This window comes from Mesitornis unicolor, unplaced genomic scaffold, assembly GCF_000695765.1.
Source record: "Mesitornis unicolor isolate BGI_N332 unplaced genomic scaffold, ASM69576v1 scaffold26113, whole genome shotgun sequence".
In the NCBI taxonomy this organism is placed as follows: Eukaryota; Metazoa; Chordata; class Aves; order Mesitornithiformes; family Mesitornithidae; genus Mesitornis; species Mesitornis unicolor.
In genome coordinates, this window is record NW_010174533.1 from 10,533 (window position 1) to 26,951 (window position 16,419).

Here is a 16,419-nt window from a genome sequence, read left to right on the forward strand (position 1 = left end):
GGAAATTGTCATTCTGGTATTGCCTTCTCTGTTTTGTATGATGGCTTTCCCCTCTTAAATGATACCCTTGATTTGCTTCACAGTCTTGTAACAATCTATACTCCTAATTCAGATAGGCTGAAGGAGCTATAGCTCTCCAATCATCACAGCTGTACTTATCTAGGCTATTATCGGGATATAATTAAGTATTTCCCTATGTGCCTGTGTTTGTGGATGTCCACACCCTCCTCTTAGACCTGCCATGATTTGTCAACCAATTTTATGAAGGTAGGGGCAGCTGTAGAAGGCATCAAAGTTGAGGAGGGGGAACTTCTGGTGTTCTAGATCTTTTGGGAAAGGAACAAAAAGGATGTCTCCAATTATCCTTGTGGGACAGACTTAACACAGCCCTTACAAATAAGTAGCCCTCAGAGACACAAGAGACCTGGACAGAGAGGGAACTGAACAAGTATTACCTTTTCTTCCCCTTTTCTTTTACAAGTTTCCTGTGCTTTGAAACTCACCAATGTTATTTGAAAAAGACCAAGCCGAAGTGGTCAATAAGAGGAGACTGGCTGCTTTCTCTTTCTCTGTGGGCACAGCAAGCTGAGTGCAAGACACTTTTGATCCTGTCATGACCCTGATGAAAAGATGTATGCAGCACTAGCAATCATCTCAAACTCTCACCTCCCTTACTAACTGAAGTAGGAGGTGAGGCATCCACCCTGACACAGCCCCAGTCCAAGAAGTAATCACGCTTGCAGCCCAGCCATAGGCTTTTAGCTCTAATGGCTGTACCTGTTCCTCTATCAGGGGCTGGCTGTGGCTCCATCTGTCTCCAAAACATGTATGCAGTGGTCAGACCTCACCTGCTGACTGCCTCCTGGTGTACCACTAACAGCACTGATAGCAGATATCGTTTCTGTTCTCTCCTGCTGTCATGCCCTATCCCAGAAGCTGTGTGGGTACTGGCAGAGGTGGCAGGGCGCACAGCTATACTGGGGCATTTTAAAATGTATGGGAGGATGGCCTCTTGCTGGTATTGGTGACTGCTGGTTAGGTTGTGATGGTGGAGGGGATCTTGGGAGAGAGGTTTCTTCCTGGGGATGCCATAACCTTCTGTCCTATGAGATGACAGAGGTGTCTCCTGTCAGCGGCTCCTTTCTGGACTACAAGGACCTTTCACTTCACCATGAGCACTCCCAAAGCCCATCATCCAGGTGCCACCAGCAGTATGGTGTATGTATGAAGCACCAGGTATTGGAGAGATCCTTAGGTCAAATTAAGGCAGTTTAGATCATTATGATGAATGCTTCTAAACTTGACATAGAAAGCTTGTCCAGTGCTTTGCTTCTTTTGATGTAATCTTGCCTCTTTTATAAACTGAGGCCAATCAAGTTATTTACTGCCAGTTATTACCTTTCTTCAGTTGAGTATTACCTTGAAACTAGAAAAGAAGCATGTTTTCTCTTTATTTTTCTTTTCTAATAATGCCCATGAAATGTATGAGAAACAAAAAGCTTTGGTCAGCTAGATTTAATGTAAAACCATGACTGTATTACAAATACAATTATCATTGCACTAAAACTGCACCATTAATTTAGCAATGCAGTGAGCTGGCAGTTATATATGCATACAGCTGAAATTCTATGCCTACAAACTGAAATGAGACCTTTATGAAGTAGGAAATTTTGACATATTCAGTCAGATAGTCCAGGTTATAAAATCCTCTTCTACAGAGATTACTCTGGCTCCATCTAGTGATTTTGTCTATAATTAAAGCAGAAGTCCAGCCTGCTCTCCAGGTTTTTTGTTTGTTTTTTGGTTGGTTGGTTTTGTTGTCTTTTGTTGTTTTTAATGGTTTTTTGGTGGTTATTTTTGTTTGTTTGTTTTTTCACAAAATGAGTTAAAATTATTTGTCAGCATTAAGGAGCTTTTGGATCTGGATATCACTTAGTATTTGCTTGGACAATACAAGCGTTGCCTGTTCCTGCACATATCTCAAGTGAATTTTAGCCCAATGAGCTGGGCATGGGCAGGAAGCTGTACAGCCCAAGGATCTTGAAAAAAATCCTCATGTTTACTTCTCACTTTCTCACTTTTCAACTTCTGCTTTCAGTTTAAAATTACTGGAAACATAAGACTTCAGATTCTTAGTTTTTCCCTAATGTACAATTGAGTCAGAGGACTAAAAGGCTTTACAAACTATTACAGAAATCCAAGATGCCTGGGAATCTGTAAAATTACATTTAATATAATCCTCAAATCATCAACTTCATCACAGAATATTGTTATTTGTGTTGGGGAGAGGATCTGTTTGTCTTTGGCTTACTAGGTTCAGCTGAACAAACAGGGGTACAGTTGCTGGGGTTTCTTGTTCCATCCATGGGATAAGGCAGCTGCAAGATCACTTGGCCTTCCAGACTTGTGAATAAACTGATTCTGACACAAGGTCACCTCAGGGCAGAAAACATTAAATGAAAGGATGGTGGCAGTACTCGGATTTCACTCATTATTTTGTATTTCTTAAAAGCTAAAAAAATCTTGTAATTATTTTGTAGTAATGAAACACAATTAACACAGTAATAAACACAAGGGGGGAAGCCATCAGTATGTGTGGTTGAACTGCAGATTGTTTTACTGTACTTTTGGTTAGGGGAATTTCTAACATACTGCTTACTGCAACTATGCCCCTTGGCCTAATTAAGCAAAAATCACACTGCACTGCTTGCTGCCTTCTCTCAACAAAGTACTGGATGCCATAGGGACCAAATCACAGGAAGTTGGTAGTTCTTTCCCCTGCAGTACCTACCACCTGTCAGTCAAGATGGCCCTTTACCACATCTCCTTTGCCCCTCAAGGACAGCCTGTTCCACTCCCTCCCCTCAACCAAAGGATATGGGAAGTGTGAAGCACTTGCCCAAGGCAGCTCCTCCCTTTGGTGACAGCTCAGCTAAAGATTGTGAAGGGAAGATGGATAGGCAGTGATAGCGCTATGGAGACAGCAGTCTCTTGAACCACATAAATACCTAAAGGGAGAGTGTACAGAAGACAGTGTTTGGCTCTTATCGGTGGTGCCCTGTGACAGAACAAGAAGCCATGGGCACAAACTGAAACTTGGGAGGTTCCCTCTGAGCATCAGCAAACACTTTTTTACTGTGAGGGTGACTGAGCACCAGCACAGGTTGTCCAAGGAGGTTGCGGAGTCTCCACCCTTGGGGTTATTCAGAAGCCATCTGGAGATGGCCCTGGGCAACCAGGTCTAGATGGCCCTGCTTGAGCATGGGGTTGGACAAGATGACCTCCAGAGGTCCCTTGCAGCCTCACTCATTCTGTGATTCCTTGACACAGAAAAAAAGCAGGATGTGCAGGATGAAGGATTTAGCATGATCTCAACAAGCTTGTTTATAATGAAGCTTGTTATAGAGTACAATCTTCCTTGTCCTGCATACATTATTTACATTTCTTGAACTTAAATTGCTATAATTTGTCATATTTGATTGTTTCTCTTTAAATACAAGGCATGTGACAAAGGAGAATGCTTTTCTGCTGTCCATCATGACCCTGTTTTCACAGGATAACACCAGAGATGGTTGGTGCATGGCAGTGGCATGAAAGTGTAAGTTCAACAACTGCTACAATAGTATTGGAATATTATGGAATAATACTCAGGAATCTCCCAAGAGAAGATACAGCAAGCCATTGCTGTCCACATCTGTGGTATTTTTAAAAAAGGGATCTTGGAATGAATTACGTTCTCAGCCATTCATAGATTTCCTCCTAAAAACACCAAATTGAGGAACGAGGCAAATGATATATATTTTGTGTGGACACCACAAGAACCAGCACAGAGGACAGAAACCTTGTATCACAAATTCAGGAAAGCAGAATGAAAAAATATTTTCATGGATAGGAAACTACTTTATTTATTGAAACAGGATCTGATAGCATCACTATTTGTACATCATTCAGTGTTGCAAATTCCACACTGCTTAGCTGAGGAAAACCACTAAAACTATGTTTCAGAGGAAAGGCCAACTATCAGCCCAGCATAAATACAGCCAGCAGGAACCAAGGTTTTTCTAAAGCTTTGGGAAGCTGCAGAGCTCCATTTCAACTCTGCTTTCTTTCCAAGGCAACTCTGATTGTCACAGTCCTAACTGTAATGGAGTTCCTAAATGACAAGAAGGAGAGTTATTCTCAGGGATAGGGATTACTGTGTTGGATATGAATTTCTTCCAGGCTATGTCACAGCTACAAGTAGGAAAACTTATGTTTTAATACCTGTACGTAAGTGGGTGCTTTTTTTTTTGTACTAAAACAGGATCCTAAAACTATGCAATGTAAACACTTTAAACCTTGACAGAGCTTTATTGTAATCCCAAATTTTGTACTCCAGGTACTAAGGAAACTTTTTTTCCTTACAGACGTCTAAAATTTAGCTCTGAAGTAAACTTTTCAACCCTAATACAGCATCTAAATAATGATGTTATCTTCAGAGATGGTGCATACCAGCAACTTCCAGGCAAACCATCAGGAACAGCTGCTGCTCAGGAACTGCATACGGCACAGTTTTGCATGTAGGAGCCACCTATTTGTAGTTCTAGGTTTATAATATCAGACTTCTAGATTTGAGAATGTAATCCAAGTTTTAAATAATAAAGCTTGTCTTTAAAAGGTCTGTTCTGTATAGTAACTTGAGAATAGAAAACTTACCTAGCACATGCCTAATTTTAAATCAATCTACAATAAAAGCCCATCTTATTTTCTTTGAGGCTTATAATTAGTTATTTTTAATATAAGCAATGGAATTATCAGTATAGGTTTACATAACAAATTGGAATGTTTTAGACCTAAATTGTCAATCACACAAAGAAAGTATAAGGTAAATCAGTTCCTTAAGTGGAACTCACAGAAGCTTCCTTTAAGCTCAGTTTCAGTTCTGAAGATTAATAAATAGCAGCATTTGTGAAGTCTTTTTATTTGTTCAATTTACAAGAATCGTGAAACATTACCTTAGAATAATGAACTTTCATACAGTCATATTGGCATTCACTACAAAAGACTGAGATACAATCAGGAAAAAAAATAGTTCGCTAATTTGGTAAGAAAAAAGCTTCAGATTCTTGTATAAATTTCATCTGTTTTGTGGAGAAAGTGAAATGATAGCATATTAATAAAAGACTTCTTGTCTTGGGTAAAGAAGAGTAAAATCTGTGTTGATTAAATGGACTTGAGCAAGTTTCAAGATAAAATAATTTATTATTAAAACTTTAGAATACTTGCAAAACAGAAAATATGCGTAAGTAACAGTACACATTAAAACAAGGATTAAAAAAAATAAAATGAAGCACAAGGTTTAGAGGAAGTTAGGAAGAAAATAGTAAATCTAAAGCATTGTGTTTTGAATGAGGAACAAAAAATACATTAGCTTACAGAAACCAACTTGTATTAACTTCACAAACATGAAGACTTCTAAAGAACCATTTTTCTGTAAACACTTCTTACTTCATACATTTTATTCAGAACATTCAGAACATTTCACTCTAGGAAACAGAACTGAGCATATAATAAGCTAGCTTTCTCTTGGCATCTAAATTAAGCAATTATGATTTAAAATATGTGCTTAGTATGAACTGTAGCAGTTGTTTAATTGACACATAATTTTCTCCTTGAATTCCAGGAACAGAATATGTCACAGTTTTGGGAGATTCTGTATTTAAAAATAAGGTTTCAAACCTTACCAGATACCATCTTCAGCTTAATATTTTCCCAATATGGGTTCTACCCACATATAATTTCACTTTTTTGCCATGCTAGCTTTTTCTAAGGAGCATAAAATAATAACAACAAAATTACTGTAAAATAAAGCTTTCTTTAGAGTTAAGTCAGTATGACTTTTTTGCTTAATACATTAGCAAGTATCTTCAGACGAGAGCATGTATTTCAAATCCAGTTAGGCAGACAGATGCATGTTTGTAAAGTGCTTTTGGATAAAATAAACAGCTACAAAAGCAAGAAACATCAGTGATGCTCTTAAAACTACAAGAGCAATACAAGCCTCATCGCATACGATTCTGAACTCCGAAGGGGGGTGCCATCTTGAATAATCTATAAATAAGCATCTAAATATAAGATTCATTCGGAGTACATAACTGAGGAATTTAAATAGCAATGTAAAATTGTAATACATACAGATAATTTTGTCACGTTCTGGATTTCCTGCAAAGAGGGGAAAAAAAATCCAGTTTTACCAGCCAGCCATGATTTCTCTCCTTAAATCTTTACTATCTAGCTAAAGCAAACTCATCAGATTTACAGAATTTGAAAAAATCTGAGAATTCCCACTGATAAACCTTACAAATAAAACAAAAGCTAACATGTTTTGATAAAAACTAAAAACAATACTTCAAAATATTAATGTCTCCATAAAGCTATAATTGCTTGTAACAATGACACAGATGGGGGAGAGGGACATATTATACAGCTCCTTTATTTTGAGTTTGAGCCCTCTCTCCTTTGTCTTTCTCAAAATAACAAATATCCTTTAATATTCAGAATATATACATGAGCCAGCAAATACTATCAAATACAATTTTATGGATGAGAATGGATTTCCTAAGTGGGGCCTAATCCTGGGATCAAGTATAACTTGGTATTCCTTTTACCTGTATCAGAGGTGTCTGCTACCTAAAAATTAAGACTTACAGGATTGCTAAATGTTTTGAAAGCTATACTAATACATATATGGAGCAAATATAGTAACTGTTAAACAGAAACCACAAGTCTTACTCAGAGTTTATTAAATGAAACTTAAAAACGTGTGTCCTAACTGTAGCCACAGGAAAGTTCTGGCTTGTGACTTCCCAGGAGGTGGAAGTTGCCAGGTCTAGACCTTCCTACCGTTTCTTGATGTTTCACTCCATCAAAATACAAAGCATACTTAGCAATTCATGACTCTAATACACTTTCTTAACAAGAATAGACTTAAAAGAATTACTCCACTTAAGGAATGAATCCTATTTGTCAGGGGGAAATACTTAATAGTGAGAGAATTATATCAGTATGCTGCCCCTTTTCCCAAAGACACAATCAGGTAAGAAAGACAATGTGCCTCTGTGAATAATTTCTAACTCTAGCAGAAATTACAGACCCGGAATGACTTTCACACAGTTATTGTGACTGCTTACATATAAGTATAAGCATCAACTGTACTTATGCTTGAATGTAATTTTGCTGTGGCTGCACAAAACAGTCACAATAGTCTCAGTAACCCCAATTTAAATATTTCAGTCTAAATACACGCTTAGCAGTTTCTGGAGTCCTATGAGACTATACAAGAGTTGCTGCTAAATGGTACTTTGACAAGGATGTATTTAGATGCTGATTTCTTTGACATGATTAGTGAAGTCAGCAGAGTATCAGAGTGCAATAAAAACAATAATACATTTAACTACTATCATTAATTATACCTGTCTATAATCAAATTAAGACATCATAATGATAACTTATGCTCAGATTCAGTAAGATAGGAACTAGCTATTTGTTTCCTGAATGTAAAAGGCTTTAAGAACAGTTTTAAATTACTTGTGAATTGGACCTGAGAGCGCACCATCAAGGAGTAAACTACAGCTTGTAACATTCTTTATCAAGTAGGTGGCTGTATTATTTCCTTTTACATATTACATTTTACATTTGCTTCTACTTACTACACAGTTTATTTTCACAGGTGTCCCCTTTTCCACATTTACTGCATGGTTTTCCTGTTACATATGGTCTTCTTGGAGAATTACCCCTACATAAAGGAAAAGTTTCATACATAATTTTAAATGATTTGTTAAATATCTTAAATAATTTGTTGAAGTAAATATCCTGAAAATACAATAAATTACTGACAATTCTTTAAAAACATCAGAATAATTTTCCTTCTTTTCATTTTCAGTGTTCCGTCCCTGTGAAACAAAAGAATCTTAAAAAGCTATTATTTTTCTTATAGGAAAATACTCAGGCTTTTATTCAAATTTTACATTGGTACATGAACTATTACAATAAAATGTTCTGGATGGAGCTTGGTTTTAACTGAGGAAAAATGAGGATTTTAGAGTGGAAAACTTTAAAGCTGACACACTCCCAAATAACTTAAAACAAACTATTTGGCAAAAAAAGAATTCTTGTGAGCTACTGTTGAATTATAACCTTGAGAAACAAGACATTCATTCCATGAAACGCAAATGTCTAAGAGCAAGTATGCGGTCTTAGTGAAGACAGTGGCATCCTTACATGCTAAAGTACCTCATCCCAGCACAGCCAAACTGTTTAAGTATTAAGACTATGAGGACCAGCTGAGAGAGCTGGGGCTGTTCAACCCGGAGAAGAGAAGGCTGCGAGGAGACCTTATTGCAATCTTCCAATTCCTGAAGGGGTCCTACAGGAAAGCTGGGGAGGGACGTTTTACAAGGGCAGGTAGTGATAGAACAAGGGAGAATGGTTTTAAACTGGAAGAGGGAAGATTTAAACTAGATACTAGGACAAAATTCTTTACTGTGAGAGTGGTGAGACACTGGCATAGGTTGCCCGGGGAAGTTGTGGGTGACCTCTCCCTGGCAGTGTTCAAGGCCAGGTTGAATGGGGCTTTGGGCAACCTGATCTAGTGGGAGGTGTCCCTGCCCATGGCAGGGGGGTTGGACTGGATGAACTTTAAGGTGCCTTCCAACCCAAACCATTCCATGATTCTAAGTAGATTCTAAGATCAGACCACAGTACTTACCACTGCACATTCTCAGAAAGGCCTTATACATATCACTGATGAAAATTATAATGTGGATACCATCATCCTTGCTGCCTATGCTATACAACTCAGTAATGGAAAACACGGTATCCAGTCTATGCCACAACCGTTCAAAAATGTGAAGCAATGCTATGTTTCACAGTCTGGGAACTCAGGGACAGATTTAGTCCTCTCAAAGGACTGTGGGCTATTATAGTTAGGCTTGTTTGTCACTCTACTCACTTCCATAGTGGGCACATCTTAAAGGAAGTAATTTCCACCAAGACCTGTGATAATTCTTTCAGGATTCTCAGTCTGTATTTACACTATCATCTACATTTATAAACGAGAGCTACTCACCAGACATACAGATGTAAGTTGGTATAACATTGTTGTACAAGATGGAGGGAGAACACCACCCTGAAAGATTACCTCCAACTTACTTGCTACTATTCTTCTTTGAAATGTCTTTTATATACGTTCACCCATAGGTATACTATTGGCCTGAGTTTTATCCCAGCAGCATCTGCAGAACTACATGTCCTTACATGCAGTCTGGGCAGTAGGAAAATAGAAGGGGGATCTTCTGATCCCAAGAACTGAATGTACGTTTTGAACTCATCGGGGAAGAGCAGGAAAGATAACTGTTAAAACAGATGTATATATAAATAGCTAAGAAAAGAAAAAGTTACATTTTTAATAGCATATCTTCTGGCTGAGTCTCCATATATACATTCACAGCATGGTTGAGCTACAAACAGTAGCTCACCAGATTACCTTAAAAAGGGTCTCAGAATCCAGAATAAGAAAGACTGAAGGACAAAGTGTTGCTTCTAGAAGCTCTGGTAAGAGCATAATGCCTCATAAGAGTGTGAAAGCAGCCCCACTTGGTGACTGTGCACATTTCAATTGCAGTAATGTAATACAAAGAAGCCACAGATGTTGTTTGAGCTGCAATTCAGCAAGTCTTTCTTGGTATCAAAGGCTTCCACTGTAAGTGATAATTACACTATTACTTCACACAGTTCATAATCCACTGTGAAATTCCCTTTGAGAAGACTGTCAAAACTCTCAGCCACAGATCCAGAGACATGAATGGCCTTGCCTTTTTCTCGAGAGGCCTTATCTTGTCATTACAAATAAGTAAACTTATCTCTCTGTCTGTCTATCTACAGATTGGTTAACACCTAGGTTGTAGACTGCTGCCTCACTGAGAAGGTGTAAAGAGTGGGGAAAAAAGGCACAAATAACTAGGTAAAAGAAAACAATTAGTTGGGAAACCCTTCTAGGAGGTTGAGAGAATGTCCAGTAAGCTATGTGACATCCTACAACACGCTTTCAAGGGCATTTCTAAGACTCTGCTACTCTTCAAACAGAATACTAAGGACCATATTAAGGGTCCTCTTAGAAGCAAAGGTTTCTTGGACACAATAGATAAAGGGGGAGGTAGGTAGAAGAGATGAGAAGAACAGCATGATGATCAGAGTCTGGTAGCAAGGCTGTGGCAACTAACTTGGGGCATGAGAATGATGACACAACAGGGCATGTTCCAAAGTAGTGCACACCTCTCTTTAAACACGGGGAAGGATACTCTGGGCATCTCACATGGATGATCACAGCAGCAGACCTTCAGAAAAGGTCTATAGGACTACACTGTAAAACTGCTCCACTGAATAAAGTCATTTTGGCAAGGTGGTCCTCAAATTAGTGCACCCTCAACTCTGAAAATAAACTGCTCTCTAGCAGGATATGTGAGCACTAAGGCTCCAAACCTCAAGAAGCAGTCATGAAGGTCAAGTCAGGAAGGCTGTTCCAGTATCTGGAGTGTGGTGATGAATGGTGGCAAAGTTAAGGTTTACCTATTTTTTCAGACCTTTTAGGAAGGGATAAGGCTGTTAGAAGATGGTGTGTCTGCTCCAACTTGACTTGTTTCTGTGGTGACATAGAGATCAGTGTTCTTCATCTTTGACAGCCATTCAGCTTAGCTATCAGTTCTCCAGGATGTGACAACACACCAAACCACCACAGTATGTTGCTACAGATTTAAAAAGTCTCAAGTGACAAGGCTTTACAGATCACTGTTGATGTCAATTAGTCATTATTCTGCACAGGCAGCTGGAAACATATTAGTTAAGGTTTTAAAAAGAAAACAACAATGAAGTTCCACATCCCAGCAAGTTTCAAAGTAACAATTCAAGTACAAGTCTAATTTTGTGATACAGGAAGAGATATGGGCAGGGCTCAATTAAATTTTAGTTCAGGCTAATTGAACTCCCCAGTAGTGGCTCAGGCTTGTTAGAAGAAAGAGAAAAAACAGCTGTCATGCAAGCTCACTAGCTATGTACAGATTAAAAACTACAAATGGATTGCATATGCCCGTGCTTGATTATAGACTGTGCATTATTATGAGACAAAACACATTAGTTTAAAACTATCTGCCCCTGTGTTCTCAAACTTCTGCTTTAGGAACAGCACTGGCTGGGGCCTATGTTTTTTCAGAATATGAATTTAAATGTAAAATCACAGGTTGCAGTTAACTTTTTCTTGCTTTGATCATTTACTGTTTTCTAATGCTTAAATAACATTTGCTATAATCACAGCTATTAAACAGGCAAGAAATTATAATGTAATTTTGTTTTACTCAGTTAAACGGAAAGGAAAAGCAATCGATCTAACAACTGTGCTATTATCTGTATAATTTCTAAGAAAAAAAATAGAAATACAGTGTAAACAGATAAAGTGCAATTAAAAACGTGTAAAACTACAAGAGGTAATTGTAGCTGACAGCAGCTACCTGCAGGAACTTTCTAATTTCTTCTGTTTCATATGAAAAATAAATCAATGAAATGGAGCATGTGCTAAATTTGGGGTTTATTTGCTTAAGACTAGCACAGAATGAGATTTATCAGTAAACTGTGCAACCTAGTCTAGGTCCTGTGCAACCTAGTCTAGGTGATCCTGCTCTGGCAGAGGGTTGGACTGGATGATCTTTCGAGGTCCCTTCCAACTCCTAATATTCTGTGATTCTGTGATTAAAAAATTAAACAAGTACATGTTCTAATGCTCACAGCTCTCCTGATAACTGAATTAGACAACCATAATTTTCTCCACTTGCATTTACAAGACGACAAATAAATAAACCAAATTTACTTTCAGAAAAATGCCATCACAATTGCTTTCTTTTTTCTTTTTTTTTCTTAAAAACATTGAAACTAGTAACTTACCCTGGTGAATAATTGCAAATAAAATTTGCTGCATTTCGTATTCCTCTAACTTCCTTACATAGAGTAACAGCACAGCCTATTTTATATGAATAGTCCCAAACAACCTTAAAAAAAAAGGTTTTAAAATAAATTAAAAATTACACTCAGCAGTAACCTAGTCTAAAGTCTAGAAAGTTTCCGTTATTCTCAGAGATCCAACATATTTTATTTTGCACCATCTGATCTTTTTACACATTTAAAAGTAAACTGCGGGTAAGCGCGCTTCTTAAGATGAACTTCTAAATATCCACCACTCAAGATGAAGTGACCTATGCTCCAAGTTTCCAGAATCTTTTACAGAGCATTTTCACTAAGAGTCACTGACTTAACGATTCAGGGGTAGAATCCAAGGAACAAAAGGGAAATTAGGGGCAAATACCCAACAGCTCCTTTAATTAATTTCAACATTCATAACTCAGGTCTACAAGAAGGGCTTCTCCTGTGTGCTAGAAGCGGCCTGGATGATTACTACTGTAGATTTAAATCTGAAAGCTTTAGCACTGCACATTTTCAGACTAATGAGTGTTATCTGCCATGCTTAAGATGATTTACTATCTATCAGCTACAGTTCGGGCATCTGCTTTTTCCTGGGAGATTCTTCCTATACCTTCTGCATATGACTAACCAAACTGTACCACATTCAGGTAAAAATGTTTAACTATATACCTAGAACATCTGGATGATCATACACTCCACATCTGGAAAGCTTAAAGACATAGCAGGTTATTCTCAGGATCTGCCCGGTACGAAGAGTACAGGCCTCAGGTGTCCCTCAAGTTCCATTTCTTCAATTATTACAAGAAGATGTAGTTATGTTCAGCAGATTAAACTTTTCTTAGAAAAGGATCTTAATTTTTAATGTGGTGGTAGCTGAATCCTCAATGAAGGCCTAATTCAGGGACCTTTATGTAACAGTTTCATATGCTTTTTGGACATTTCCACCATTTTGAGATTTTTGTGTAGTGGTTCTCTCAACAGGTCTACACAGCTTAACTATTTATGATTTGTAAGTTTTAGCCATTTTCAATATGGTCTGAGCCTTCAAGACCATGATGGCTCCTGGATCATGCAGGGACTTTGCTTCTCAATTCTTACGACATGTTCATTGGTGTTTAACCTGTGGAGTCTGCTTGGTTTTTCCAGTGATTAGTTTCCTTTGTAATCCTGTCTGAAATACAGCCTGAAATGCATGACCATTGTGACACAACTTAACCACGTGTAACAAGAAAGCAGCAAGCGATCTTTATCAGGGGAAAGCAAGCTTAGAAGTGAACATGACTCCAAGACAAATATGCAAAAGCCTCCAGAATTCTATGTGGATAAGTCTGAACAACAAATTTCAAAAATGCTACGAAGTACCTTGCTACATAACTTTTTATATTCTGTCGTGCCAGAGAAAAAAGGAAAAATCCTTTTCCTGAGATATTGTCTAGTTCTAATGGTCTAAAGATTTACTGCCCAAAAACTAGCAAAACTTAAATTCTCTAGCCTTGCTTTTGAGTTTGTTACAGGCAGAAGCAGGGGTGGGAAACAAGAATTAAGACTTGAGGAGAAATAAGGAGGACAAGACATAAAAAGAGGTGCAAAAACTCTGAAACAGAAAATGCTTTGTATGTGATTCTGGTAACTTGAAGTATTTTCATTTCGTGATCCTAATTCTTCTCCAAAAGAATGTTGCAGCTACTGTTGTGTCCATTAGCAGTTTCACTGTAAGTATACTGCACGGTATTTTTATCTGTAATTTTCAGGGAGAGGAGTCTAAGATCATGGAATACTAAGAAATTAAAGAGTCACTTTTACTAGATAAGATCTGACTCAACATTACCTTGTTTTAGATAAGTGACATATGTGTTTGGTCATAGATGAAACTAATTCTACTGCAAAGGTTACTTTTAAAATATGGATATATTAAAATACTGTTTAAAACAGTAAGTGTTCAAAGAAAAGTTTTACGTTCTCAGCAGAATTAAGTTTGTCAGAATTACGAGTACTCAGATCATAAATTGCCTCTTCTGTTGTTGATACTCTCCCAACCCCTTCCTTTTTTACAAGATTTGTAAAGCATACAATTTACTTCACTGGGTTTTCTCCTTCTGTTAAAATTTCTACTAAAGAGTTTCCACACAGTCCACAATTACTGTGGTTATTTTGAAGAACATCTCCAAACTTACAGAATTCAGAAATGTGTGGCTTCGTAGCTAGAGAACTTGAAATGATTATTACAGAAAAACTTCTACACTGAAAGGGTTACCAAAGACTGGAACAGGCCGCCCAGAGAAGTGGCTGAATCACCATCCTTGTATGTACTTAAGTGCCATTGAGATGTTGTGCTCAGGGACATGGTTTAGAAGGGGGCATAGTAGAGTTAGATAAGGGTTGGACCTGATGATCTTAAAGGTCTTTTCCAACCATAACGATTCTGTGATTCTATTATTATATATATAGGACATTTTACTGAAGATAACTCTCACCTGAGTGTAATGATCACAAACCCGAGTACATTTCTGCTCTGCAAAAGTATAGAAATTGACCTCATTATACCAGGATTTAATGGCGCTAGCAACGCTGAATGTTTGACAACTTCCAGTCCAAATATTCTCTCCAATAGATGTGAAATTAGGATGGCACTGATGTTTCTTATTTAAGTGTATGTTATGCTCAGAAATGCATTTTATCTGCCCATGCCCTTGCAGTCCTTGCCAAAGCTGCATCCCAAGTCTGCAAAACATGAAAGGTTAAACAGTTGTGCAACGTTACATTACAAACGGATCTTAAAAAATCAGATAAAACCAGTCAGACAATAAAGCACACACAGATAGATATAATATACAAATATTTCATAAATAAATATTTTCCCTTATTTAGCCAAGCACCCATCATATTCATTGAGTCACAGGAATGTGGCAGCACAGATATATGAACTAATTTCATTAGACGAGTTTTTTCCCCCCCTTCACTGTTGAAAATTACCTTTGTAACAGCACTTGCTAGCAACTGAAAAGTGTTTCGAAATGCACTTTTATCTTCAGATAAGAAATTACTGTCATATTAATTAAACTTGGGTTTTTTTTGTTGAACAGGTCATTAAGGATTTCTATTACAAACATAAAAATTAATTCAAAGTTAAAATGCACAGCTACTACAGTCAGATGTGTAATTAAAGTATTTTTAAGAGAGCCTTCAGAAAAAAATCTTACTCCTCTTACAGCAAAGCTTTAAATACACATCGGAGCATTTTTCAAAGACAGATTCATGAGGTAAACACGCCAACTTTTGGCCAGTAATTCATTCTACTACCTCTTACTTCTTTGCAGTCTGTCACTGTTAACACAACTTCTGATTCCTGAACATGAACGACCTTTGGTATTTTTCTTCCAGTCATGACTGTTTTTCAGCCATTTTCTTCTATCACTACAGCACCTAGTTTTATGATGGTTTATTGCCTAGGTTTATTTGTGTTAGTACATTCCAGTTGACTCAGTCTCTATGCAGATCTTACAGTAACTTCAGTGGCTCTACACTCCAATACCGTTTTCTCCCTTCGACCTTTAGAATTTTCTAACCATATTTCTACATGCATAATTTATTCAGAATTTTTCCTGATGTTCCTATTCCTGAGTACTAAAACTGGGTGCAATGTCTTCCACAAGCTTCTTCACTTTCAAGGTTATACCTTTTTATCTGCCATTCTGGCTTCAAACCTCTCCAAGCAAACAGCATTCTTTGCCATCAGTATCTGAGTATGTGTGTGTGCCCAAGCATCCCTTAGCTTCTCACTGCTCACATTTTCCTCTGGTGATACAAAGCAGACTAAACATCAAACATCCACATTTCTGCATCTTCAGTTTCGTTTAACCTTTTCCAGCAAAAATTTTTGAGTACTATTTGTTCTGGTTATAAGCAAAGGTTCTTCTTTGCCACCAGAAAACCCATTTAGCTCCAGCACTACAGTTCATATCTTTGCTTTTGATAGCGAGCCTAACCGTTCTGGATCACTCCTGCTGCTGGACCATTGGTTCCTCCTAAGGAAAAACTCCTTGGGGTGAAATGTGAAGACCTTCAGCTTGCCTGCATTACTGCATCCTCACCCGGCCTGTTTTTTCTAGATTCACCTGTCTACAACTGACTCAGTTTGTTACAGTATTTCTTGTCAAACGAACCTGATGATATATGAACTGGGCCTGCTCACTTCACCCAGAGACCTCTGGTCCACTATCCCACCCTCCTGCCAGCGGGGCTCTGAAGCCAGCTGTGCACCCCCAGGCCTGTCCATACCATGTACCGCATGTTGCTGGCGGGCGGCTGGACTCGGGCGCGGAGCTCGTTGTGCATATACATGCACTCCTGCACAAATGCCTCATCTGTGATGTGGGGTAAGGAAGGTAACGGCCTGCCTGTAGCCTTCAACAC

General features: G+C 38.0%; 1 protein-coding gene across 1 annotated transcript; it reads right to left on the reverse strand.

Moving 5' to 3' along the window:
- Positions 1–7,668: 7,668 nt before the first annotated feature.
- LOC104538038 (glioma pathogenesis-related protein 1-like) lies at positions 7,669–16,370 on the reverse strand (the record flags this gene model as incomplete). Its single annotated transcript, XM_010181086.1, is given in 5 exon segments — positions 7,669–7,774; positions 11,971–12,074; positions 14,481–14,681; positions 14,683–14,727; positions 16,285–16,370. Coding segments are annotated over 5 exon segments (542 nt in total), but the record flags the coding sequence as incomplete, so codon positions are not given.
- Positions 16,371–16,419: the final 49 nt, after the last annotated feature.